The sequence below is a fragment of the Pollicipes pollicipes genome, unplaced genomic scaffold (genome assembly GCF_011947565.3).
Source record: "Pollicipes pollicipes isolate AB1234 unplaced genomic scaffold, Ppol_2.1 Scaffold_7262;HRSCAF=8765_pilon_pilon_pilon, whole genome shotgun sequence".
Lineage (NCBI taxonomy): Eukaryota > Metazoa > Arthropoda > Thecostraca > Pollicipedomorpha > Pollicipedidae > Pollicipes > Pollicipes pollicipes.
Genome location: NW_023597055.1, coordinates 21,866,266 through 21,894,169, shown reverse-complemented (window position 1 = coordinate 21,894,169; position 27,904 = coordinate 21,866,266). Strand labels below are relative to the sequence as shown.

General features: G+C 52.4%; 2 protein-coding genes across 3 annotated transcripts in view; both read left to right on the top strand.

The window, feature by feature from the left end:
- LOC119114248 (galactosylceramide sulfotransferase) overlaps positions 1-27,454 on the top strand; it is a 38,403-nt gene extending 10,949 nt beyond the window's left edge. Inside the window, exons 2-5 of one of the 2 annotated variants that reach the window (XM_037238443.1) lie at positions 319-434; positions 8,372-8,597; positions 25,889-26,166; positions 26,736-27,454. In XM_037238443.1, the coding sequence (XP_037094338.1) occupies positions 319-434; positions 8,372-8,597; positions 25,889-26,166; positions 26,736-27,324 (1,209 nt within the window). In that variant the 3' untranslated portion in view covers positions 27,325-27,454. The remainder of the gene's footprint in view (positions 1-318; positions 435-8,371; positions 8,598-25,888; positions 26,167-26,735) is intronic. The other variant, XM_037238444.1, reaches the window with a different exon arrangement.
- LOC119114247 (MFS-type transporter SLC18B1) lies at positions 9,864-11,881 on the top strand. Its single transcript, XM_037238442.1, has one exon. The coding sequence runs from the start codon at positions 10,027-10,029 to the stop codon at positions 11,431-11,433; it is 1,407 nt and encodes a 468-aa protein (XP_037094337.1). The 5' UTR covers positions 9,864-10,026; the 3' UTR covers positions 11,434-11,881.
- Positions 27,455-27,904: the final 450 nt, after the last annotated feature.

Sequence of the window (27,904 nt, the reverse complement as noted above, 5' to 3'; positions counted from 1 at the left end):
CTACTTCGGTCTGGCGCGGTCAGGTCTGTCATCGGCTTCGGTCTGGTGCGGTCAGGTCTGTCACCGGCGCCTGTCTGGTGCGGTCAGGTCTGTCATCGGTGTCGCTTCGGTCTGGTGCGGTCAGCACTGTCGTCGCCAGCTGGCTCCGTGCCCGGCAGGTCGGCGCCGGCGGACACGGAGCCATCCGTGTGCCGGGCTGGAACCGAGCCGGGACAGGCTGGGGTCCCCGGTGCGGGGTCCACGTTGTCCGCAGCGTCCGGCCCCACTTGGGCGTGTTGACCGCTCGCGGCCTGACTCCCTGCACGTGGGTCGTTGCAGGGACGCATGGCTGCGGTGCTGATGAGACGTGCCGCGACCGTGGGTCTGCTGGTCGCTGGCTTGCTGGTTCTTCTGCTGCTGCTCGCCACCAACCAGCGGACCAGCCACGCTCACAGGTTGGCAGGGGCACGGCCAAGCGCCAGCGCAGGGAGGACACTGGTCTATTGAGCAGGGGTATCTCCAGGGAGGGGGTAGAGAGGACGTATGCACACGTGCTGACCGTTTTCGCAGACTGGTCAGAGACCCGTGTTACCGCGACAAGCGGAAAAGTTCATGAGTATTTCTCGATAGACATGTCCTAAACGCTGACGGTGTGCAATGTTCCATCACAAATTTTCCGTAAAAAGGCGCGATTTGGATTTATGTGATCATCATTTTCAGCATGCCTCTGTAGATGCCTCTGTATATGTCTCTGTAGAAACGTTTGTTATGAGCCCGTTGCCAACAGGGGTGACAATGCTAAGGTAAGTCGGTGCGGCAGCCTGGTGCTGGCTTACTGGTATGGGTAACCATGCTAAGACGGGTCGATGCGGCAGCCTGTTGCTGGCAGGGGTAACATGCTAAGACGAGTCGATGCGGCAGCCTGTTGCTGGTATGGGTAACATGCTAAGACAAGTCGGTGCGACACCCTGCTGCTGGCAGAGGTAACGATGCTAAGACAAGTCGGTGCGGCAGAGCAGCTGAAGCGGGCATCTGTCACTTGAACAATACCAAGACGGCGTCTGGTTTGGGAAAATCTGACATGGCCGTTGCTACATCTGTTCTATTTTGCTGCTTAAGTTACTAGTCGATGAAAAAGATGGACTGGAATTACCCGAGTGGAAGACTGGCGGAAGTGGGAAAGGAACAATGTTAAACTTTTGCTCCCTTAGCACAGGCATTATTAGAATTTTCTCACTGGACTAATGCCAGTTAAGGCAACTAAGGCTTTGGCTGTGGTCACAGTTCACGTATTCGGAAGTGAATTTTCGGCAATTGTCCGCCACTCAAAAGCAATCACGATGCTTGTGTAGAAAATAGCGTACGAGAGGTAAAGCGTAATATTTTCATTGATTTTTATTATCGTTACGCCGCGTTTAGGCTGCATGATTGTAACTTTCACATGTCTTTCCTGCTCGACGTTTCTCATAGCTCATTTCACCCCACCACTCCCTTCACATTTCCTCCCTATCATTACCACTAACGGTGACCCATCATCGCCTCCACCATGTCCCCCATCATCGAATCGATCATCGACCCCATTACTGCCCCATCACTGACCTCCATCACTGACCCCATCATGCCCTCACCATGGCCCCGACCAACGGTTGATGCGGCCCCAGCGAGGCCTGCCAAGACAGCGCTACACTCCCTTCAGCGCATTGACGCGCTGATACTAACCGCGCTTTTCATACCGCACACCGCACACCGCACTTGTCAGCTGTCTGAGTCGCGCCTGCGGCGGGCCACCACAGCTGGCGCGTGTCCAGAACAGAAAGCGACGCGGATGCTGCGTGACTTATACCGCAACACCTCAGTGGCGCGGAACATGACACAGCACACCAAAGCACTGCGAAGCTACGGCCCCCCCCCCCCACAGCGACTGTGGCCGGGAGGCAGGGGGGGGGGGGGTCACAGCCCCAGCGTGAGGCCATACCAACGGGTGTCAGCCGGATGAACGGAACCCGCTTAACACGCGCCCGGGCAGTTGGTTGGATACCTTCCCATCGGGGGAGCTGGGGGGCAATCGGACCCGGCTGAGATCTTGGGAACTAAGAGAGCTAGAGACACCAAATCAATAGGGTGCTAATGGCCTGTACGTGGACTCCCTAAAGTCAAAGTTTGAGGTTCCTAGGTCATAACCTTCGGGTCGAATAAGGTGAAACAATGTCAAACTACAGGCTGGCCTCCAAAGTGCCCCCAGGACCTAGATAGCTGTTCAATGCAAATGGCCACATGCTTATTAAAAGTTGGTGACCTATTTTGACCCTTTGAAGGTCATGGTGACCAAAATCATACAAGATAGCTTTGAGTTTTGCATTTGAACAAGAGAGAAATAGTACGCTAAGCAGTATGTTCCTAAAATGTTGGCCTGGGTCATTTTAGGTCGGTGATCTATCTATTACGGTCTTGAAGTCCATGAAGGGTGTATTACGCGGTTCTTGTTTTCAATAGATTCAAAATGAGCACCAGGAAATACCCCATACAGGAAGTCTTAGGGTAATAAAACAGGTTGGTTTTGATCTTGGTCTGAGTTTCATACCTGACCCTAGGCGAATGGAATTTGTTCATTGAATTGTTGCGCTACCTAAGAAAGTATCTCAGAGATGTATGGCTTCGTGTAACACTCCGTTGTTGTATCACATTGAACAATTCCATAGAAATTGACTTCGCTGAATCCATGGCGGGACGTTGACCTGCCGTAGGTCAGCGACCTTACAAGGTGCACCTAAATTGTTGGTACTATACCATGCGTTATTTAATTGTCTTCAGTTGTGCACAATTTGGCGTGGCTACACCTGCGCCGTTCGTAAACCATTCCAGTTCAACCTTCGGGGGGGGGGGGGGAAGTCAATATGACCCCTATAACGTCAATATCATCCCTAGACGGGCGCGTGTTAATCGATTCCAGACGAGCTCTCGGCCAACCCCGGTCATAGGCGTGATAGAGGAGGGGAGGGGGAAAGAGAACCGACGCGTTCAAGTACGGCGAGAGCTACTTAGCCGATCATGAAAGCCAAATAGCGTTTGATTACCCCGGCAGTGGTGTACGTTTTCAAGAAGAAAATCTCGAGAATATTCAAGAGGAGGAGGGAAAAAGGGAAAGGGGCCAAAAACAAAAGCCGTTGTCAAAAAACCGCAAGGATAAGTTGGGCCCGACACAGCTGGTACGTTTATCAACCCAATTCTATGTAAGCACCGCAGATCGATGAATTTACCAATCGTAGGCCGTGGCAATATTTGAATCTTGCAGATTGAAGGGGGTGCACATGAGATGCAATAAGGGTTTGAGTGTATGTGAAGCACATGCAATGGCGCTCTGCTCTGTGATCGGAAAAAAGTGTGGTAGCAAAATGTTTGGGATAGACGGAGCCAAGTTCCCACTGAGTTCATGAAGGCGGGAGACCGAGAGAGTAGTATATATTATTGTAGGCCACAACGATGTTTTGCGCTGTTAATGAATCATGGCGTCTATACAACGTTTGTGGGCAAGTCCATAAGCGAGTCCAGTTTTTCAAAGGAGGGGATGGGGAGGGAAGACAGAAGCCTGAGACCGTCGCCGACAGCTGAATGCCCGCCGTTAGTGGTCACAGCATCCGGGTTCTGCAATCCCACCTGTCTTTTGCCGTTCCTGAACGCGCTTCTGATACACAGTTTTAGATGCTGCTTACTTTGCAGAAATTAGTGGTAAAATTTATTGCTCCGTTTTAGGCCTCAATATTCCAAATAATTTTAGTTCACTTGCTCTCATCCCCGCAGAAACATGTGCACACAGATGGTTCTTTCCTTCCCTACAATTTGATATGTGCACATGTATGTTCTCTACGTTATCCGCTTACACCACCGAAGTGCGAAGTTTTAAGGCTGCTTCCCTGCTCCGCCCTTTACAATGCCTGGAAACGCCGTTGTCAACGAAGGTGTCCATGATGTATGACTTTTGAGTAATGCGCGAATCTCTGCATTCAAATTCAGTAAAACAAGCTAATACATATACGTTAGTTAACCGTAATCGCTTAACACTCTTCGGTAACTGTTCTTTTCAAACCCTGTCACTGTCTTCGATGTTGCTTTTGATATATCGCAATAACGATACTCCTCTCGCAACTGTTCTGATCACCATGAGAACCGTTCGCTCCAGTAAGCGTAAATCACTACAGACAATCCGGAGGCATTACCTTGTACTATATGGTCCTACCGAACACTGAACCCTGGAGCTGCTCCTGGGCATATCCCGGAATGTTTGACACAATACGTAAACAAGCTGCTTATGGATAGTCAAAATATTTCAACATTCGGCCTCCAATCTGACAGGCAACGCTCGAGACTTGGTGTCAGTACCTACATCTGGTCATCAATCGCTTTCCGAGTCGGACTTATCGATATCATTCAATACAGCAGCGTAAGATCAACGCCGTTTATATTGAAAGCCATGTCTGTCTGTGTATCATACGCGCCATAAAGCCCTACCTTCTGTAGAGTGGTGTCCCATAAATACGGTGAACTCTGCTCTTGCAACTTTCAATCCCTGCTGTTTACTTCCTAAATTCCGAGTGTTTAAAATGAACGTAAATGGGATCAGCGTTTGGCCCAAGCGCAACCTGTCATTTCCGCAACATCTCCAGATTTCTCACATATGTAGTAGTGTTCACCCCCGGCACTGGGCCAGCCGGTGGCACCATGTTTGAACGCGCCTTATAACTGACGACGTGGCCAGCAGCCGTCCGCGCTAAATGGTAACCACCCTCGGTCCGATCACACGCCAACACCCTGAGGTGCCCGTGCTCACAGACAGCTCCGTTCACAGTCCATGGTGGCGTTCCCCATTCGCTGCTCAATTAGATCAACTCCCGTCACTGGCAGGCGGCTCAATGGTCTTCCCGGTTATTGAACGATGACCCTGCTGACCAAAGATGATCTCCATGCGGCAGATATGAAAAAACAAGGCCAACGACACAAACAAGCTGATAAGACCGCTTGGCATATCACAGTGCCCTAAACTCCAACCCGAAGCTTAAGCCAGTGGGTAACTGTAAGCATGACTTGATTTTACGGAGATGCCCCATAGCATATCCGGTATTGAGTTCCTGATGTTTCAGACAGAGGTTCCTGCAAAGTTTGAGGACTCTTTCTTGCACGTTATCATAGCATTGCATCTCAGTGTAATTTTAATGCAGACCCAAAATCGTGTGCCAAAGTGGAGGATCTGGAAGCGTTTCTGACATGATCTGTCAGATGCCATCCTACAGCCCGTATGCGTCGCGACGGGCTAGCAGTTCTGAATAGCAATGCATTTTGATGAAGCCGGCAATCTAGCAGGAGGTCATGGTTGCAGTTCCAATTGTTTCATCATTTGGTGCGCCCGAGAACTGATGCACACCTGAGATATCATATATGAGGTGGGAGTGTCGGTTTAATTATTCAGAAGGCGTACTAGATGAGCGTGGTCTTGCGCTTGTGAACGGGGTGCCTTGAAACTGTCGTGGCGCATGTGTGGGTATGGCGCACCTAAGCTGGAGTCTTTCTTTCCTTTGGAAGGTCAAGGTGACCAAAAAGTACGAGATTGCTTTCATTTGGTCATTTTTATAAGCGTGATGGCTTATGCAAGGTGATATGTCCATCAAAAGGCAAAATGTTCGCTTAGATCATTTCAGGTCAGTAACCTACTCTGACCTTCATGAATTTCATGGGATATATTTGTTGCAGTCACTGGTACCAATCCATTCGAAATGACACCTGAAACTACCCCATAATACAAGCTCTGGAATAAAACAGTTTGGATTTGACCTCGGTCTGACCTTCATACCTAACCCTTGGTCAATGCAACTGGTCGTGATTCTAAATTCAATGTTTTTATTGCCTACGAATAATCTGAGAGACGTCTCAAAAATCTTCTTCTAGCTCTTAATTGCTGCATCATATTGAACCATTCCTAGACATGGCTTTCTATGACATCTATGGCCCGACTTTGACCTATTATTGATCAGCGACCATAAAAGGTGCATTTAATTCTTTATACGAAAATGTGTGCTATTCAGTTGCCCTAGAACGAGACAGAGTTTAGCGTGGCTACGCTGCGCCGTTCAGAAATTATTCTGAAAAATCTTCGAGGGTGTCAAATTGACCCGCTACCCGGACGTAAGACCTCAAGGCAACACAAAGTCAGAAGAATTCCGATCAATCTCCGTCTCTGTCTCCAGCATCAAACGCGTCTTGCAACCCAACTGACGTTTAATGCGCTGGATTGAATGGACCTGTAGGCTACGCTGAGCCGATCCAGTCCGTTTCACTCACATCGGCAAGCTGTGGCACAAACGTATGAACAATCACTATCTTGCAGGCCTGAAAAGTGCACTCGTGCGGACTGTGGCCACCAATAGCGAGCCATAACAAAACTGACAGACCCGTTTTAGATTTCCACGCGCTCCCGTGGCATTGATCTTGTCATACCACATGATGGCGGCAGTTACGTGTGTTAAAGATAAATGGGCATGTCTCTTTTTGGTGTTTCATACAATTTTTTATCACGGTGAATACATCTCGGAAAACGAGACGGTAAAGGCAAAAGATGAGTCATGGGATAATCTTTTAATCCTACGGATCTTGGTGTAAGTCGCTTTTGGTGAGGCGGACATTGCTTACTCGAACCGAAGAAATTGTTGGTGCTAAGAAAATATTATCTCGGTTTACTTGTACTTCTTCAATTTCTTTGATAGATGTGCTGTCTGTGCCGTTAGCCCAGTCGATTAGAGCACCCAACTCCAGACTTCCCCACCTGTGGCGGGTGGGTTCGAGTCCCTTTAGGCTCTCGCTGCTTACTCCCGACTGAGATGGCATGCCGTCGGTGGCAGCGGACGCGATAAACGCCAAGTGACGTCAGAGAGCAGGACGGACCGCACGAAGTGTTGTAGCACGTTTAGGGTTCGCCGCAAAATTCTGCCTTTGACCCGAAATTTTACGATCGGATGGAGGGGTCGGGTAACCCGCAATATGTGCTGCTTGAAGTTGCACTCATCCCGGAGATCCCTTCACTCCATGGGTTGGGACAAAATGTTGAAAACGTCCGTAAATCCTGAAATGGGAACGTTGTGATGCATGCTGCATGTGTTCCGCATTGGGCACTGGCATTTATAAGTACCTGTTAATTAATTACCTGTTCCACCGTTCAGTCTTGTCCGAGATAGATGTGGGCCGCGTCACGGCATTTGTCGAGGGCGACCTGTGCTCCTTGTCTCTTCACTCGTGGGTCACATTTCGGCCAGCCACATGCCTTCTCGCTTTCGATGCGTTTCTTCCCGGCGCGAGTCGGCCGTTCAGCGACGACTGGGTCCGCTAGTGACGCTGTCAGGTCGGCCCTTCGCCATAACTGTAACTCGTGACAACCATCCCTGCAATTTTCCACGGCCGCTGCGGCGGAACACAAGGTGACGCTCCACACACCACCGACTGATGAGGCCTGTAAACAGCCCGAGCCGCTAGCCGAACGAGGGAACGAAAGCAGACGGGTGTACAGTTAGCCGTGCCGCGTGTCGCATGGGTGCTCATGAGGCCGCCGCGTCGGCGCCGCTCGACGTCTGGCAGCCACCGGGTGTGTTCCCATCCTGCTGTCAGACCAGCACGGCTACGGTCTTCTTTCGTATGGGACCTGCCATCCCTTTACCGATTACCCCGGTCACTGACGCCGTTGCTTATCGCGCCTGGTCCGGACCGCATCGGTCGTGAGAGGACCGCAAGTAAAAGATGGGACCGTGGCGCTGCGTTCAAGCTCACGGGCACTGAGCTCACGTACTTCGCTTCGCGGCCGAGCTAACTCAGAGCCCGCGACACGTCTGTGACACACATCTGCTCGACACCAGTCAGCGACGGGCAGAGTAAGTGACGACGGGCAGTGTGGGTGACGACGGGCAGTGTGGGTGACGACGGGCAGTGTGGGTGACGAAGGGCAGTGTGGGTGACAACGGGCAGTGTGGGTGACGACGGGCAGTGTGGGTGACGACGGGCAGAGTGGGTGACGACGGGCAGAGTGGGTGACGACGGGCAGTGTGGGTGACGACGGGCAGAGTGGGTGACGACGGGCAGAGTGGGTGACGACGGGCAGAGTGGGTGACGACGGGCAGTGTGGGTGACAACGGGCAGCGTGGGGTGACGACGGGCAGTGTGGGTGACGACGGGCAGTGTAGGTGACGACGCTTTCCACGCCAGAAAGGTAGGCTATTCTGTAGTCAAAACTGCTAACTTCATGTCAGTGGTGCTTGGCTTCTCCCGGGGCTGCCACCAGGGCTACCTACTGGGTGTAACACCACCTCGCTGCCGCTTCAACCACGTGACCTCTACCTCCCCTTGTCTGCCCCGGCAGGGCACTCTTGCCTCCGCACCACCAGCAACTCCCGTCTATGGCTGGGGACGACGGACCGAAAATGGCTGGGGACGACAGCGACAGCTGCGTGCCGCGGGACTCTATCTTCTTTCTGAAAACGCACAAATGCGCCAGCTCCACTGTGCAGAACATCCTGATGCGCTACGGCGAAAAGCACTCGCTCAACTTCGTCCTGGGAAGCACGGGCAACTACGTCGGATCACCGGTGAGGCTCGCACTGCATCGTGTCGGCATGCATCGCACTGCATCATGTCGGCAGGCGTCGCACAGCATGGCGTCGGCATGCATCGCACGGTACTGGTCTGCTTTGCCGCGGCGCGGGACAATGCGCGGATGACGGACTTGCGGGCGTATCTTCAAGCTGCCGCATGCATGCTCATGGACTATTTCACTTTTTCAGCTACGGTATATTTTTGATAATGTGCGCAGCCATGTGTAGCCGTGAAATGGGATGTAATATGCTTCGCACGCGTGCGAAATGATACGGACAGTCAAGATTCACAAGGCTTGTTTGCCACAAATGCCAGTCAGCAGCAAGAGTGCTGGCCAGCACACTTTGTTTCCGAAACATGAATACATTCAACACAAAAACACGCTCTTGTAAGGCTTCACCACCCGCAGCACTGAAACTAATTGAAGACACGCCCCGCCGGACAAACAAGTGAAAGCCGCGCCTAAACCAGCATGCTCTCTTCACACTGTAGGCTGCCCGATCGGGAACAAGCAAACACAGCACTGTGATGCGTGTGCTTGTAAGCTTTAGTTCAGTTTGTTTCAGCAACATCCCAGTGTTTTGTTTATGTTTTGGGAAAAATGGCCCCAATACGGACCATTACGGCCACAATACGGCCACAAGACACCATTGCATATACTTTTACAAGAGAGGGAAAAATAGCACCACAAATTTGAGGCGTTGTTTACCAGAGTGTCGCGACAGTCACGTGTCAAGCATCATTCTTAGGTTGCACGCTGCGCCGCCCTGCGTAACAGCCGCCACCCTCCGCCGACTGCCGAGCAAAAACAAACCGGTTTTCTGCCGTGACGTGCAGCGGTCCGGCCGGCCGGCGGGCTGTAATGAATGCAAGCTATCCAGCCCAGGTGAAGCCTGGGAGTGTGCACGGTGCGGGCGCGAGCCGGGCGGCTGCAGTGCACCGCCAGCTCTGCAGGTAGCCGGACGACGGACCAGTCTGCCAGACGTGGGTGCAAACAGCGTCTGGTGTAGCAGACGTGGGGTAGTCAGCGCCTGGTGCAGCAGACGTGGGAACAGTCCGAGCTTGGTGCAGCAGACGTGGGCGCAGTGAATGCTTGGTGCAGCAGACGTGGGCGCAGTCAGCGCCTGGTGCAGCAGACGTGGGTACGGTCAGCACCTGGCGCGACAGACGTGGGTGCGGTCAGCGCTGGTGCGGCAGGCGTGGGTGTAATCAAGTTGGTGCGACAGACGTGGGTGTGGCCAGCGCCTGATGTGGAAGGCGCGGGTGCAGTCAGGCTGAGACTAGCGCCGGGCAGTGCTGAGAGGCGAGGAGGCTGGTGGAACTCTACGACGTCCTTGGGACCTGCGTGTAAACTGTTCTGATAGCCGCCCGGCGGTGCTGCCGGTCGGTGGTGCTCAACGGAGTCAGCGCCGAGCAGGCGTCATGGAGACCGACAAATTGCTATCACGGAGGACTGGTTCAGGTTCAGAATCAGAAAGACATGTCGGCTATGAATCCATTTCAGAGCCAGCTAACACCAGTGGACCTCCTGCCAGTGAAGGTGGCATGCAGCGTGCGGCAAACAACTCAGGCATGACGTCGGCTCAGAAGAAGCTGTTGGCCAGCCTGCTGATCGTGAGGATGTTGAACGGCTCGCTGATTGCTGTCATGATCCCATTCTTCCCCGTAGAGGCCGCTTCGAGAGGCGTGTCGCAGACGGTCATCAGTTCCCTCTTCAGTGTTTTCGCTGTGGCAAAGATGATCATGAGCCCGTTCATTGGTCGGTTGGCGCCCGTTGTCGGCATCACTCGACTCTATAACTTCGGCATAGCAGCTGCGGGTGTCTCTACCGTCATCTTCGGCACGCTCAACTACATCGCGGACACATCTACCTTCGTGGCGGCCTGCTTCTTGGTGCGACTGGTAGAGGCGGCTGGTTCAGCAGCCATTGCCGTATGCGGTTACACTATCGCTGGCAGCCAGTTCCCCGGTAAAGTGAACAGGGTCGTGGCGCTGCTGGGCTCTGCTTTAACGATCGGGCTGGCGTTGACGCCGGCGATCTGGGGCGGCTTGTTCGCGCTCGGTGGCTTCGGCACCCCCTTCTATACGCTCGGCGCCATCATGCTGCTGATGGCTGCCGTCAACCAGCGCCTGATGCCGACGATGGAGAAGATCACCAGTGGACCGCAGACGAGCTTCTTCAAGAATTTCCGGGTGTTTATTGGATCCACCGGAAACTGGATCTGCATGGCAACCGTACTGATATTTTCTGCAGACGTGAGCACCGTTAGTTCGGCCATCGCTCCATACGCCAATGATGTGCTCGGCGTCTCGCCGTCAACGCTTGGTTTGTACTACTTAGTTAGCACTACGATGTACGCCATCATTAATTTCCTCTGGGGATGGCTGGCTGAGGGAATGCGGAACCGTTACAAGATGATGTCACCATGCCTCCTTGTTGCGAGCTTTGGAATTTTGTTGGTGGCCCCTTCTCCGTTATTGGGTTTAGAGCCGGCTTGGTGGATAACAGGTCTAGGTATGACCATTGAAGACATGTTTATTGGTGGTGCATTAACCCCATGTTTTAAGCTCATGCTTGACTGTAGCGTCCAGAACGGGCTCGAGTTCGGATTTGGTACACAGTCCTTTGTTGCCGGAGTGTACCAAATGATGTTTTCGATGGGCATAGCGATTGGACCGATTTCCGGAGGCATTATCGTGGATGCCTACGGTTTTCCTTGGATGACAACCGTGCTAGCTTTTGCGACGGCATCTGTTGGGCTGTTGATAGGTATCAAAGCGATTTCCACAATGCTGGATCATAAATGTGACAGGACAACAAACAGTTAATGCTCAACCCCAACGAGGACTGCGCCTTTGCCGCATCATGTGTTCATGGCCATGCTTCGTGGTGTTATGTGAGGCTTGTATTCTTAAAGTTACGTTTGCGTTTTTTGGGTCTGCTTGCACTCTTGAATTTATGAGCCAGACCAAGTCAGATATGCTAAATTTTGCGAGTCGAAACGCGGTCAGCATTGAAAATTTGTGTACTGCAAGCTACCTAAGCACAAGCATTCAAGAACCAGCGCAAACTCCGGACTGCCAAGGTTATGAAGCACCCGCTTGGCGTGAGTGCACCTAGCTCCGGCGGTGAACCTCACCGCACAGACCAGCTTCCCGATTGGTCCAATGAGATATGCTTGTGTAGTCCGAGGTCCGCCAATGGTTCGTGCGCACCAGGGTCTCCAGGATCCTGCTACGGGCACTGAAAACGCAGCGCGAGTGCGGATCGGACAAAGTGCGGCTATCTCGCCAAATCCGCAGACGGGCGAGAAGACGACGGCCAGACGGACGTGGGTCGTCGGGCGGAGCGGTGATGTTACCAGGATTGGCGGTAGGTCATCAGGAAGCGTCAGTGCGGGCGCCGTGTGTGCGACGTTGAGCGCTCGTCTGCACTGATTATATCCTGCAATGGTTTGCAACGGGATAGCAAAGTCTGCCTGAAATTGAGAGCTAGGCAAGATGGAGACGGATTCATTATTAGGGCCGAAGACCGGATCGGCCTCTGGATCTGACAGCTATACCGAGTACGAGTCTACCCAACATGCAGAAGACACAGATGCGCCATCTGACGGCAACCACGGAGTCAGTATTAATCAACATGTGGCAAGGGACGATCGTATGACAACTGCTCAGAAGAAACTACTGGCCTGCCTGGTGATGGTGAGGATCCTGAACGGCTCGCTGGTAGCCATCATGATCCCATTCTTCCCTGTTGAAGCCGCGTCAAGAGGTGTGTCTCAAACGGTCATAAGCTCCCTATTCACCGCCTTCGCGCTGGCGAAAATGATCATGAGTCCTTTCATTGGTCGGCTGGCGCCATTATTGGGAATCAAATGGCTCTACAACTTTGGCGTCGCAGCTTCCGGTCTTGCCACCATCGTCTTCGGGACGCTCAATTACATCGCGGACACATCTGCCTTCGTGGCGGCCTGCTTCTTGGTGAGGCTGATGGAGGCGGCTGGTTCAGCGGCCACCGCCGTCTGCAGCTTCACCATAATCGGCAGCCAGTTCCCCAGCAGGGTGAACAGGGTCGTGGCTCTGCTGGGCTCTGCTCTAACGATCGGGATGGCCTTGACGCCGGCGATCTGGGGCGGCTTGTTCGCCCTCGGTGGCTTCGGCATCCCCTTCTACACGCTTGGCGTCATCATGCTGCTGATGGCGGCCGTCAACCAGCGCCTGATGCCGACCATCGAGAAGACCACCAGTGAATCTCAGACACATTTGCTGAGCTCTCTGCGACTGCTGGCCGGGATCGACGGGCAACTGGGTGTGCATGGCCACCGCGTTCATAATTGCTGCAGATGTAAGTACAGTGGATTCTGCCCTCGCTCCCTATGCAAATGATGTGCTCGGTGTTGCGTCGTCACAGGTTGGTCTCTTCTACATCGTCAGCACTACGCTATATGCCGGTATGAACTTTTTCTGGGGATCGCTGGCTGAGCGTGTGCAAAATCGTTACAAGGTGATGTCACCATGTCTCCTTGTCGCCAGCCTCGCAATCTTGTTAGTGGCTCCTTCTTCGTCATTTGGTTTGAACCCTTCCTGGTGGGTTACAGGTCTAGGCATGACGCTCGAGCTCATGTTTATTGGAGGCGCAATAACCCCATGTTTTAAGATCATGCTGGACTCCGGTATTGAACGAGGTCTAGAGGACAGCTTGTCTACACTGTCGTTGATAGCCAGTGTGTATCAAATGACTTTTCATTGGGAATAGCAGTCGGTCCTCTTTCGGGGGGCATCATTGTGGATATGTACGGATTTCCTTGCATGATTATCGTGTTGGCTTTGGCAACAGCGGCTGTTGGGGTGTTGGTTGGTGTCAAAGCGGTTTTCGTAAGTTTAAGGCACATGTCAGCATACAGATGCAGAGCGTGGATCAGCTGAGAGACAGGAAGAATCGGAATAAAGTCCTTGCTGCGTGTTGCGGTTTGTGGTCCGGTCGTTAGGTCGGTCCTTGTCCAGATAGTCTTGTGTTTGAAACATGTTGACGAACTTGTTGGCGTGTCCCGACTCTCGGTGATAATTTGCCTCACCTACTGGGAAGTGGTTGCTGTGAAAGTGACGGATGATGGGTGACGGGTGACGGTGTAAGGGGGTGGCGCGGTTAGGGGTTAACTCGACACGGATGATATTATCGGATGTTCGGAACAGCGGCGACTTCGCGTTTATCCTGTGGCGTCAATAACTCTACATGGTGATGCACCATAACGACTAATGGATAATAAACAGCGCCAGCAAACCATGGCTATGGTAAATCACCTGCACGCCATGTCTCGACTCAGCATCACCCCAACACACTGCCGTTTGTGCTGCCCATCAAGAGGACAGGCGGCTCAATGCCAGGTTGTCCTGTTTGTCAGCTCAAGTCATGTTGTGTCACGCAGTCTGTAAATCATTTAGATTTACATAAAAACTTCTTCATTTTCCGCGGAACTCGCGCAGTCCTTTAAGCACACTGGAGTGAAGTTATCATGGACAAGGTTCAAGCCGCGGAACTACTACGTCAGCTACGTAAGTGTCCCGTTGCGAGCGAAGCTTTGCGACCCGGCCCCGCCAGCACACGCTTTACAAGACCTTATCTTTGCAATCGCCGAGCGCGGCTCTCACCTGTAGTCAAGGTTTCTTTGAGAACGTTGCTTTACCACTATCCCCTAGTATACTGAAGGTGGGTTATTGTCAGAATATGATCTCACAACTCACAACGATCTGTATCAGGCAGAAGCCTGTGATTGTGACTGTGATTTCCTGCTGCCTCTTGGCACATGGAGACTCACACCACCATCTCCTACACCTGGTACCAGTTGCATCTACACATTCACAGAGGGCGGCACAAGATGTGTAGATCCACGCGAATGCCTACTTCTGCCAAAATGAGCCGATCGATAACGCCAGCGAAATATTCGTGCTGGAGGCCGGCGCAATTGTGGTCAGCAGCATAGCTGCATGGGCCGACCGGCTCCACCAGCAAGGAGGTGTGACGTGTCGTCCGCCTCGCCGGACAGCCATACCAGCGGACTGCGGAATCAGCTAACGGGCCCGGGCTTTTCCAGACGTCTTCTGTCGCTTGGGACGGTAGTTTTCAGGATAGTTTTACCAGAACTATTGTGCTGCTGCACCGGCCGGCCAAAATTTATTAACTTGTAAAGTTAAGATTAAGCCCGCTCATCCACTTTTCAAGATCATCATTTTGTACCTAAATGCGATGTTCCAACATTTCAATTTGGTTTCAGTGTTTGTGATACCATTTTTTTCGTAAACATATTAAACTACGTGCCAACACATAGTGAAGAGCAAAGATGAAGCACAATATAGCGCAACAAAAAGAATTACGACGGGCGTTACCATTCCCAGGAAAGAAGGTGCTTGTACCAAAAGTTTAAAAAAGCCACAATCGGGCTATTCAACGCTTCCAAAAATGCTGAGAGACATGCATGACTGGGCTGACAATAGCGACTGATGACGGGCATTGGGTGCCTTGCTGGCACAGGAATTTCTATTGATTAATTAAACCATTTAACGCACTAAATAGTTATAAGACCATGAACAGGGCTTCGCTGTTAGCTAGGGATGCAGCTGATGTACAACACTTCCGGGTGCGCATTCGGGATGCGCATTTCGTTGTGTGATAAACCAGAAACGCCAAAAGGCCAAACACGAATGCATTATCACGCGAAAGTTGTCACGATGGAAACAAGCGCAATCAGCAACTGCGCTCGGGATGGTGAACGGTGGACCAATCACAGGCCACCAAAAAAGCAGTGCCGCCACAAAAGACTGATATCACATATTTTTGAATGATCTTTTTAGCATAAACGACAACGAACACAACTTCAGGGATCGAATACTAAGAACACAAACACTTTTGCATCACTCTTGACTCAAAGATTGGCTCACGCCCTCCTGTTGTTTTGTCTTCGCGGCCACGACCCTGATGCGGGAGGGGGGAGGGGGAGGGGTGGGAGGGGGGGGGGGGGAGGTCGGGGTTAGTCGAAGTCCATCAGCGCTGGCTGTTCCGGACCATTGCGTTCTCCGGCCGGCGCTGTGCCCTGGCAAACCGCTGGACAGAAAAAATTAATATCTGTCAGCGGTAAGTGTGAGCTGTTATTCCTATGTCTCGTCGTTGTGCTCTTTCACTATTGCGCTTCAAAATATTGGCGTAAGAGGATTACTTAAAACAATGCATTCACCATCTTTGGTCCGAGACTCAGAATTATAAAATCATGAAAGGTGTCCTAGACACGGCTATGAAGGATGACTTGACCAAACTTCAAGAAGTTATCTGTAACAATGACCGAGTTATGGCCTGGAATGCATTGCAGCGCATGTTGCCCGTGCCCAGGTAGGCCCGGCCCCGTGGCGCCGGGTGGCGGGGCTCTGGTCTGCCGGAGCGCCGTGGTGTCGGGGCGGCGGAAGCCGTTTATCAGTTTCACACGCCGACCGACGACCACGTGACTAGCGGCGGGGTTAAAGGATATCAGGTTGTGCTGTTGGCAGGACTGAACCGACGAAAACAGCGCGAAAATCGATCCAACCACCTATCCACACTCGAGGGTATCCATCTGACCTTGACCTTACGCGGCTTACGAACTACTAGCCGCTCTTGCTCACGCGTCTGATGCCGATAATTGCGGCTAAGCTCTTTTCACTTCGCGTTAGCGTTTGGATGGCTCAGATGTGACAGATATGAATGGACAGAATGAGAGATATAGACCAAGATTTCAGTCCTCATTTGCATGGCGCGTGACCATTGCTCTAGGTCTGGCATAGCGCGCGTATCATTGGATACTTTTCTACATAGTACGTTTGATCAAGGTGCAATGATTGAATACCATGATATACGTTTGCAAATGGATACGCTTTGGGAGCGGCCAGATGCCCAAGTGAGTGTGTCAAGAATTTGTCCTTGATCCGTGACCTTGATGCGCTCTTAAATTTAATTTTGTTGGGTGGTGTATGACCGCACGCCACGGCGCTATCCAGTGCACTTCGAATTTTTGAATCCGACCGTTGTTGCGATAAGCTAGGTAAGAGTCGACTCTGCCCCCTCCAGTCAATAGTGTGCCGCTTGGGAGTACGGTCAATGCCGGGTTAATGTACGAACGTGGCGCCCCGCCGACCGGAGCGGCGCCGGGATGTGACCAGGTCTCCAGCCCTCAGCCACGGCGCACCGGAGTCTCCGCCGCGGATGTCGCTTCCAATCACGGCCGTCAGGTGGCACTGGCGACGGCGTCAAGGTCGCTGTGACGGCGCGGCTACGTGCAGGAATTCTGAACTAGAACCTGCGCACGAACACTGCATAAGGTGTTCTCTGAAACAATGTGATCAGCATTCAGTGGAGTATATTGTGCCGACATTGGGCGCCCTGGAGCTCAACGAGAAAGCCTCCTCTGGAGATACTCCGTGTAAGAACAGTCAGCATATCATTTTGAATCCGTTCCGATCTGTGCGCGATCCCTCTTTCCAATCCGCACGCCAACCTCGGTCTGATCCGCACGCCAACCTCGGTCTGATCCGCAGCAAAGCTTTCCTCCAATCTGCACTGCATCTTCACATCAAGCCACTGTGGTTTCCGTACAGCTTCCGTGCGCCGTGACAACGGTGGGAGTGCGTCTTACTACATCAGTGGGAAGAAGCCGGACTTCTGCTTTCCCTCTGTCCGAAATAGAGCTGTTGACCTTCCAGTCAACTCCAACAGCACTGAGAGGTAGCTGGACAGCGCCAGGGAGAGGGAGAGCGGGGAAGCCTCTACCGCAGCATCTACTTGACGGAGCTGCTTGCTGGGGTTCGTATTCATTTGCGGACTGTTATGCGATGAGTGAAACGCTCTTGCTAATTCTGCCAAGAGACCGAATATGAAAACTACTTCCCCAAGCAGCAAATACGTGCTTCAATCGCTCAAAGACGGTCCCACTAATCAGGCTTGTCAGGCACTGGATCTCGATCCGGTTCGCCCAGAGGCTCAGGACGGGAGGACAAACTTTGCTCCGGTTCACTCAGAGGTTCAGGACGGCAGGACAAGCTTTGCTCCGGTTCGCCCAGAGGCTCATGACGGGAGGACAAACCTTGCTCCGGTTCACCCAGGGGTTCAGGACGGCAGGACAAGCTTTGCTCCGGTTCGCCCAGAGGCTCAGGGAGGGAGGACAAACTTTGCTCCGGTTCGCCCAGAGACTCAGGGCGGGAGGACAAACTTTGCTCCGGTTCGCCCAGAGACTCAGGGAGGGAGGACAAACTTTGCTCCGGTTCGCCCAGAGACTCAGGGCGGGAGGACAAACTTTGCTCCGGTTCGCCCAGAGACTCAGGGTACCGGGACACAACATTCTCCGGTTCGCCCAGAGGCCCAGGACGGCGGCACAAACTTTTCTGAGCTATTTCCGATTCAGACGAGTCTTTTTCACTTAAAAGCATCCCCGTAGTCACGATTAGACATTTCCATCACATATTCATTTGCCTCAATGTCGTCGAATGTGAAACTTCCACTGAAGGTGATCGTGACATCGAGTTAACTAAATTGAAATTACGAGAAAATCCTTTTATGACCAGTTTTCATTCACAGAACCACCAAACATAAATTTATTTGACACACACAGGTTCAAGGGTGCGCCACGAAGCCCCAGTTTGCCACGCGTTCACCGGCCACACCTTTGATAACGACGTGGCGATCAGGCTAGGTAAAGGGTACAACATGACATATGAACTGGACAAGTTTGAAACTTAGCTTCCGGGAACTGAATTATACCGCGCCATGCTGCCTCCAAATACCAAGAAACACTGATGGGTGTAACAACTCACCATCTTGCTGTCACGTAGTGGGAATGCTTCACCTTTGCATATATTGAACTAGGCATCAGATATGATGAAACAAAATCACTTATAACGTCAAGCACACTTTAAGCGCAACAGTCTTCTCTACACGACAGCATTTCGCTCCTAAGAAAATATGCTCCTGGATACGTCATTGTTTAATTATGCCATCGTATGTTGCGCGACCTTGATTGGCAGCCAATTGACAGTCGTTATGTCTGGAAATCGTGCTCGCGAACGCCAGCTATGGACGATTCGACCAATATATTTTTCTAGGCCTCGATCACCGCATGGCTTAGGAAATGACAGAATTTGAATGACGTTATTATCACGTCGTAAATGCTAAGGTGACCTTCAAATACTCACCGAGAAAAAACACCAATTCGCGGGCGTGTATCCCAGAAACTAGAGGGCCTTAGGTCTTAAGAAGGACAGGACTGTGATCTACGCTGAAAGGTCTTCAATATGGTTACTTTACTTCAGTTCAAAACCCGTTATAACTGTGGAACATCCCCTTTAAAATGTTCTTGAATCGCAGCGACGGTGAGCGAAGCCCTCGCCGTGTCAGAAGCCACAAGTAGGGCGCTAACGCTGATACAGGTACGCCAGGCCAGCGTAGCCAGCCAAGGCATTTTGGAGCATCCGAATAATTTCATTACGATTAATAGGCGATACATCCTATGCCAGCGTGAACGCAATGCTTCAGGATCTAAGGGGATATTTCATATTATGTACGGGGGTGGGATGGGGCTTGGTGCATGCACGGCCGCCCGGCTGCTGCTGTTTGGTTACGTCGCTGGCTGCCGCTATGCGTCCTTGCTAGGGTGCCTTCCTGCTGACGCCTTTGTGCAAGCTACTTCCCACTGGCGAAATTTGTATGAGGACCCAATTGGTCAGTCCATGAGCCGGATAATGTTAAGCGTTCGATTCGACAAGCTGGGACTGCGGTACACCAGTAAGCGACGCACGCACGTGAGCCACAGAGCTAGGATGAAACTGGTGGCCGGTGAATCGGTGGGATAGAAGGACCGGCCAGGCACCATGCACGGCTGTCTTTTCGCACACAGTTGTGCGCACTTAACCACACTACCCCACCTCGCCCTTTAGTTTGTAATCATATCTAGACGGAGTAGAAACGGAACCAGATGCGTTGAGCTTACCCAACCGTTCTAATTCCGTGCGACGTCGCCAAAATTGGCAGGGATACCACGCAACCAGTAAATTACACTGAGAAGGGGCCCTCTGGATGTGAACCCTGGGATCCCCTCGTCATTATCACATCCCCACAGATTTTATGCATTCGGCACCTCACCGCATTCACTCCAAGCACGCACGTTTGCCGACGCCCACATAACGCCGGCCATCCCTGTCACACACACACACACACACGGGTTGGATACCAACCCCTCCCCCGGTCATCCCTGGAAAACACACGGGCTGGATACCATCCTCTTACCTTCTAGCGTCTTGGCGTTACTATTAGCACGTCTGCACGAGTTCTCACTGCGCTAAAATAACAATTCGTACCATTCATTTCAGTCATTCATTAAAGTCATGTCCATGCCCATTTCAAAGCGTATCAGACCAATTTGCTGCCAGACTGGCACCGACCCGAGCACTGGGACGGCCTCGGCTACATCTAAGCTTCACGACGATTCGTTCCTTCTCCTGACCTCCAGGGTGACCACTACCTATTTGGACGGCGCACGCTCTCGTCTCGTCCACGACGCCGCCCACACTCTTTAGGCAGCGCCTCGTCCAGTACGGTGGCGTCGCATCAAGCGCTTTGACGCTTTCTGTTCCAGCGCCTCCCAACATGTGAAGAGCGAAAATACAAAATAAAAGTATGCCTACACTATTACTGGCATCCTAAACAAATATAAACATGCCGTGCGGAACGAAAGCTATCGAGATTAGCACGCGTTCGAGTGGGGGGGTCAATCCCCCCCCCCCCCCGGTGTCTTTTCCGGAATGATTTCCGAGCGGTGTGGCGTAGTCCCGCCAAATTCTGCATAGCCTTAGACAATTAAATAGCGGATCACGTAACCTAAAAATTGAGATGCATGCTGTAAGGTCGCTCATCTTCAGCACGTCAAAGTAAAGTCATTGATTCAGCGAAGACAAACTCCAGGGAACCGTTCAATCTGATGCAACAGCGAAGGGTCAGATAAAGCCATGCATTTCTGAGATAGTTTCTTAAGCAACACAACAATTGATGAACGAGTTCTATTGACTTAGAGTCAAGTATAAAGGCCAGATTAAGGTCGAAACCAACCCGTTTTTTTGCTATAAAGCTCCCGGCATAGAACAGTTTGTGGTGGTAATGTTGAACTTATTGATGACAGGAACCGCATTATACATCTCCCACGAACTTTTTATAGGTCAAGGTATGGAATGGACCTAAAATGACTGAGGCCAGTTTTATTTAAATTTTTAGGAACATACTGCCTAGAGTAATCGTCGACAATTTTTAAACGGAAAATATCAAAAGCAGACATGTAAAGAGAAAAGATCGAAGTTCTGAAGATCAAAGTAGGTCACTGACCTTAGATGAGTGTCCTTGATCTTTTGCTTAAAACATGTATATAGGGTCAAGGTGGTTGCATGAGATGGTCTGGGGCACTTCGAACACCAATCTGGAGTTTAACCATGTTTGACTTCATTCGACCCGAAGGTCAGGACCTAAGAACCCCAACTATTCTGACCCAGACCCACACACAAAGTCACTCACCTTGTGTGTGTGTGCTTGTGACGAAGATAAACACATGTAACACTGTGCACACGTGTTTATCAGCAACCTACGACGGGCGCGGCCGGCCCCGCGTGATGAGCGCCTCAATACAACAGCGCTGGACTGGCCCGTTTCATAAACGAAGAGCGTGCCAAAATGACTTTCCCCTGACTTCCGCTGCTCGACTCAGGGTAGAGTGGACTGGTATCATTTGGAAACCGTAACAGCAACTCACCATTCCCGCAGAAGATCCGCCGCTCGACGGCGGAGCGGTAGCGTCCTGAACAGCCGTGCCACCGTGCATGAACTGGCCCCGGCCCGCCAGCGGCTTCACAAGGCAAAGCATGCCGTCCGGTTTCGTGGTATGCCGAACGGACCAAGGCGATTTCGGCGCAGTGGTGGCTGCGGCGCAGTGTCGCCACGGAGTGATGCGGCTTGGATGGGCAGACGCGGGACAAGGCGGTGACACACAGTGGAGTGGCGCGAGGTGGTGCACCTCCTGACCCGGGACGGCGGCGGCCGGGGAAGCAGTGGCCTCACGGTGCTGAATTGGTCGGCGCCAATGACTTTGAGTCGTTGTCTGCAGTAGCAGTGAGTTATCACCGAAAGGCAGACAGCATGGAGACCGACGCGTTACTGTCGCAAGAAGCTGGGTCAGCATCTGAGTCGCAAAAACATCCCAATTACAAGTCAATGCCGTGTCAAGACAACATGAGCGTACCTCCTGGCGATGAAGACGAAAGCAGCGCTGTCCACCACGCATCTAAGGATAGCGCGATGACCACTGCTCAGAAGAAACTGCTTGCCTGTCTACTCTTAGTGAAAATCCTGGGCGGGTCGCTAGTAGCTGTCATGATCCCGTTCTTTCCTGTAGAGGCTGCTTCAAGGGGCGTGTCTCAAACGGTCATCAGTTGCCTATTCGGCTTCTTCGCGCTGGCAAATGTGATCTTGAGCCCGTTCGTTGGTCGGTTGGTGCCCCTCCTGGGCATCAACTGGCTCTACAACTCTGGCATCGCAATAGCTGGCATTTCCACCATCGCCTTCGGCACTCTAAGCTATATCAAGGACACGTTTACCTTCGTGGCGGCTTGCTTCTTGGTGAGACTGGTGGGAGCGGTGGGTTCGACATCTATTTCCATCTGTGGCCTTACCATCGTCAGCAGCCAGTTCTCCGACAAGGTGAACAGGGTCGTGGCGCTGCTGAACTCTGCTCTAACCATCGGCGTAGCCTTGACGCCGGCCATCTGGGGTGGCTTGTTCGCCCTCGGTGGCTTCGGCACACCCTTCTACACGCTTGGCGTCATCATGCTGCTGATGGCGGCCGTCAGCCAGCGCCTGATGCCGACCATCGAGCAGACCACCAGTGAATCTCAGACACATTTGCTGATATCTCTGCGACTGCTGGCCGGGTCGACGGGCAACTGGGTGTGCTTGATGACCGTGTTTATATATGCTGGAAATGTGAGCACAGTGGATTCTACCCTCGCTCCTTACGCCAATGATGTGCTCGGTGTTTCACCATCGCACGTTGGCTTGTTCTATCTCGTCAGTACGATGCTGTATGCCATCGTAAACTTTTTCTGGGGCTGGCTGGCCGACCGTGTGCGGAACCCTTTTGTGGTGATGTTTCCATGCCTGCTTCTTGCCAGCCTGGGAATCATGACGATCGCTCCCTCCACTTTGTTATCTTTAAAGCCTGCTTGGTGGATAACGGGTCTGGGTTTATCAGCCCTGGAGGTCTTTTCCGGCGGTGCATTAGCTCCTTGCTTTAAGACCATTTTGGACTCAAGTATTGAAAATGGCCTAGAGGACAGCCTTGGTACGAAGGCATTAGTTGCCAGCGTCTACCAAATGGGCTCCTCAATGGGAATAGCCGTCGGGCCATTGTGTGGGGGCGTCATCGTTGATAACTACGGATTTCCTTGGATGACAACTGTCCTGAGTTTTGTAACGGCAACTGTGGGTCTGTTGGCTGCCACCAAGGCTATTTCCGCCAGTTCGTGTAGAAACCGTGACGGGTGGTGCCAGCCCTGGCAACACCAACTGTCGTAACTGCCTCATGGATGCATTGTAATTGCTCATTATGTCGCATTTCTGGTTGATTACTACGCTTAGCCCTTTTTTCAGATACTTCAACTATTGCTGCATCTCGATGTTTGCGTTGGTACTCACCGAATGCAGTTAAGGTGTGGAGGTGCCTAGCATAGGTGGCAATGTTGAGCAAATATAATTTCTAGGGCTGAATGAATAGTTCAACATATCGCGATTGCTGACCAGAAGCTAGATTCCGAGTCGTCGGCGTTACATACAGTGCGAGCACTGTCGTTGTACGGGCTGAGATCATAAACACGGCCAAGGAAGAGCAGAGATTCCAGAGACGAGCCCTGTAGAAGATCCCGGTTAATCTATCGAGGGACGGAAACCTGTCGGATATTTGATGAGTTTGTAAACATCACCATTTACATGCTGATAGGTAGTGTTCGGACTAGCTGATGATGATGCAGCCATGCCTGCCATGCTGTAAGTTACTCGGACCGGTCAACCACATCAGGGTGTTTACTGAAGTAAATACAATAATGAAAGAAAGTTTTCCTCAGTCACAGCCGGTACATTTTTGTCTGATATCTTAGGGAAGGGAATTTCGGTGAACTGAAGCTATCGAAAAGCGTTTACTTTCGGACGAAAGAGATGGTTAAGCGATGCTTAGAGGTACACTTGTTTTTCAACAATCTTCTGAACCGTCTTGGTAATAAACAGAAAGGATAAGGATTGCACAGACCTTGGAGGGTTGTAAGCGTAACCGAACATTAAGATAAAGCCTACAATTGTGTTTTTCTATGATGCAGAAACTTTGTGCTGTGTGCGTTAGGTGTCTACCATGTACGAAAAAACACGCCCAATGTGGCTAGAACACGTATCCAAACAGTTCATGCACAGTTCTTCATTGACACAGAAGTGAACTTCGCCCACTTACAAATGGTGCTCGAAGTGTGGCGAACAGAAAGGCTGCGTAAGGAAGGCGATCATACAGATACGGGGACGGCCGGACCAGTAGGTTAAGAACGTCGCTGCGCTCGAAAACTTCGGCAATTATTGGGGTCTGAGCCGCAGGTCTGAGAGCTGGTATGAGCCCGGCCATAACACGGGTCTGAGCCCGGTTGTGACACGGGTCTGAGCCCGGCTCTGACACATGCCAGAGCCCCGGCCGTGACACGGGTCTGAGCCCCGGTCGTGACACGGGTCTGAGCCTCGGCTGTGACACGGGTCTGAGCCTGGTTCTGACATCGGTCTGAACCTCGGCTGTAACACGGGTCTGAACCTAGGCTCTGACACGGGTCTGAGCCCCGGCTGTGACACGGTCTGTGCCTGGATCTGACGCGAGTCTGAGCCTCGGCTGTGACACGGGTCTGAGCCTGGTTCTGACATGAGTCTGAGCCCGGCCATAACACAAGTCTGAGCCCGGCTGTGACACGGGTCTGAGCCCAGGCTGTGACACGGCACTGGGCCTGGTTCTGACATGGGTCTGAGCCTCGGCTGTAACACGGGTCTGAGCCTAGGCTGTAACGCAAGTCTGAGCCCCAGCTGTAACACAGGTCTGCGCCCAGCCGCGACACGGGTCTGAGCCCAGGCTGTGACACGGGACTGAGCCTGGTTCTGACATGGGTCTGAGCCTCGGCTGTAACACGGGTCTGAGCCTCGGCTGTAACACGGGTCTGAGCCTCGGCTGTAACACGGGTCTGAGTCCAGTCTGTCCGATCTCCGAGCCGCGGCTCAGCCAGCGGTAAAAGCACGGGGTGTTTCGGGAATAGGTGGCACTAGTCGATTGTGGGTCTCTCTGCCGGTAAAGAGGGCGTGTCGGTCATGCCCCGCTGGCATATTTTGAGGATGTGTCACCCACTTGTTGTCAATACTGGCGGAGTTAAACACCACCCTCCAGTCACATGGGACGAGGTCACGGGGGTATATCGTTGTATCGGTGCAGAGTAACAGTGTGGACCTCGGAACATTCGACTTCTGACACGCTCTGAGAATACCACACATTGATATAGATTTGATGAACCGAAATAAACGAGCTCAGTACAAGCGCATTCTACAAAATTTCAGCAGACAATAAATGTATGCAGAAACAAGGATACCAAGTCCGATGGACGAGCATCGGTGTGGGTAAGGGAGTCAGGCTCGGACATGGGGGCAAATCTCAACAAGCGACGTGGTTGACATGAGCAGCCATCATGTGTGATTTTTGCTTCACGACGTGCTCTTGCCTGCGTCTCATCCTGGCAAGAAGGACGAACATCGCAGGGAATCGAACTCCTTGCCTCTGGCTTCCCAGATGTGCGACTTCGTTGTTGTTACCCCTAGGAGCCAGTATGTTACAGTTCCATCATTGGTGATGGCACAAGCTGTAGCTTGCACAAGCTGTATAGCTACTACGAACGTGCTAGCGTCACGGATATCACGGATCACAGGTCAAACGGCCCGTCACCTACGCGACCGAACTGACCCTGGGTCTTGTGACCAATCCAACCTGGGATCTCTGTGACCCATCTGATCCGTATCCCCTGTGACCCATTTGACCCGTGACTCCTGACTGATCTGTGGCACCTGTGACCCATCTGACCTGGGACCACCTTGAACAATCTAGCCATCTTGCCCGGTGACCTTATTGGCTCATGCGACCCAACTGACCGATGACCTCTGTGCCTGCAGACGCCGTTCAACAGCCGCCTCATTCCGGATTGGCTTTGGCCCCGCTCTGACAAGTTTGACGTGTTCGCGCACCACACGCGGCTGCACGTGGCCGAGACGCGCCGCGTGATGCAAGATCACGCTGCGTGGGTCACGATTCTGCGCGATCCCGTGGCACAGTTCGAGTCGGCCTTCGACTACTACCACTTCTCGATTGCGCAACACTGGAATATGACGCTGAGACAATTCATCGCCCTGCCGCTGGAGAGGAAGCAGGCCCTGGGGAGAATCGGCTATGGGTGAGAGGTCATAAGGGTGAGAGGGCACGAGGGCAGTTCGGGATTGGGGTAGGCCCAGCACAGGATGTTCTTGTTTTCAATGGTGAGCCTAGCACTTGGAAATTGCTCAGAAATGAATCTGAAGCGGAGGGGGGTAAACAGAGGTTCCGTTCTTGCTTCGCTGTTTTGATCGTCAGGGCCCCGTTCCCTATCCTGTGGATCTGGCGGGCAGTGGGAACTAAAATAGCACTGGCATGCCCGTCCAGCTGCCATGTTTGGCCCGTGGAGCTTTGGCCCAACTCCAGCTGCGGCACTGCTCGTTCCCAAAACAGACGAGACGCGGTTATTATGACAGGAAGCGTCGACCCTGACGTTATACTGAGTTAAAGGACACTCACGGCTACAGGCTCAATGCAACGTAATCTACGGTATAAGATAATACAAGTGGTTAAGTATAATTTCATTCCTTGTTTATCCTTTGTTTGTTTCGTCTACACATTGTGACCGTCGTTGCCTCTCTCGACATGCGTGCTGTTCGCCACGTTACCCTGCCACTGCCAGCCTTGCTGACCTACGCGCCCCCGCCACAGGCGCTTCGGCGGCAACCAGATGGCGTTTGACCTCGGATACGACCCAGCCATCGTCAGCGAGCCGCGCCTCGTGCAGGCCATGCTCGACGACCTGGACAAGGCCTTCGACCTGGTGATGATAGCCGAGATGATGGACGAGTCGCTGGTGCTGCTGCGCCAGCTGATGTGCTGGTCGATCGACGACGTCACCTACTTCACCAAGAACGCGCGCTTCGACTCGCTGCGTACCCCGCTGAGTGGCGCCGACCGCGCGGCGCTGGAGAAGTTCCTGGAGCTGGACATGATTCTGTACCGCCACTTTCGGCAGCGGCTGGCCCAGCAGATCGCCGCCGTGCCAATCGCCACGTTCCTGGCGCACACGGAGGCGCTCGTGGCGCGCCGCCTGCACTACAGGCAGCACTGCGTGGCCTCCGAGGCCAAGGGCAGCGAGCTGCAAGGGCAGCAGCACGAGATCACCGACCAGGTCAAGGGCTACCGGCTGATAAACTATTCCGACTGGATGTGCTCCCGCCTCGGCATGGCGGAGATCGGGTACACGGACCTCCTCCGCGACGGCCAGCGCCAGCGGATGGCCATCTGGCGCCGTTAACTGTACAGTGCCTAACGGTTTCCTGTGTTGCATTTGTCTCGTTTTACATGGGTGTCAGTCAATGACTGATGACTTTTAACATGTGGCCTTGTTACGCGATTGCGGAGCGCTTCCCACAGCTTACATGAAAGTGCTGTTTTGTGATACGTTGTCGAAACCATGTGATATATATATATATATATATATATATATATATATATACATGCATGTATATATGGTCACATTCTTGTAAAATTGCTGCTTACGGGTATCTTCTCGGAATCTGAAATGAAGTCATGCAGAGCATCAGACTACATAAGCGTAGTTTTGTTCCCCGCGTGGCCTTCAGGGGCACACTGTCCTGCGTCAAAGGTGTGCGGCAGTTCGGCCGAAGCAGTCATCTTTCGCGCGGACATAGCTGATGTCCCGCGTTGATCAACATAACACAATGGTAGTCTAGTGTTGTTGTGCAGTTAAAGGCTGGCCTGAAAACGGGACTGATTCGAGCTCCTTCGTAGTCAATGCCTCACGGATGGCATGTCAATGCTGGAAGCCTTCGGGGAGAGTGTGTAGTTCATGCTTGGCGCCAGCTGCTCATGAA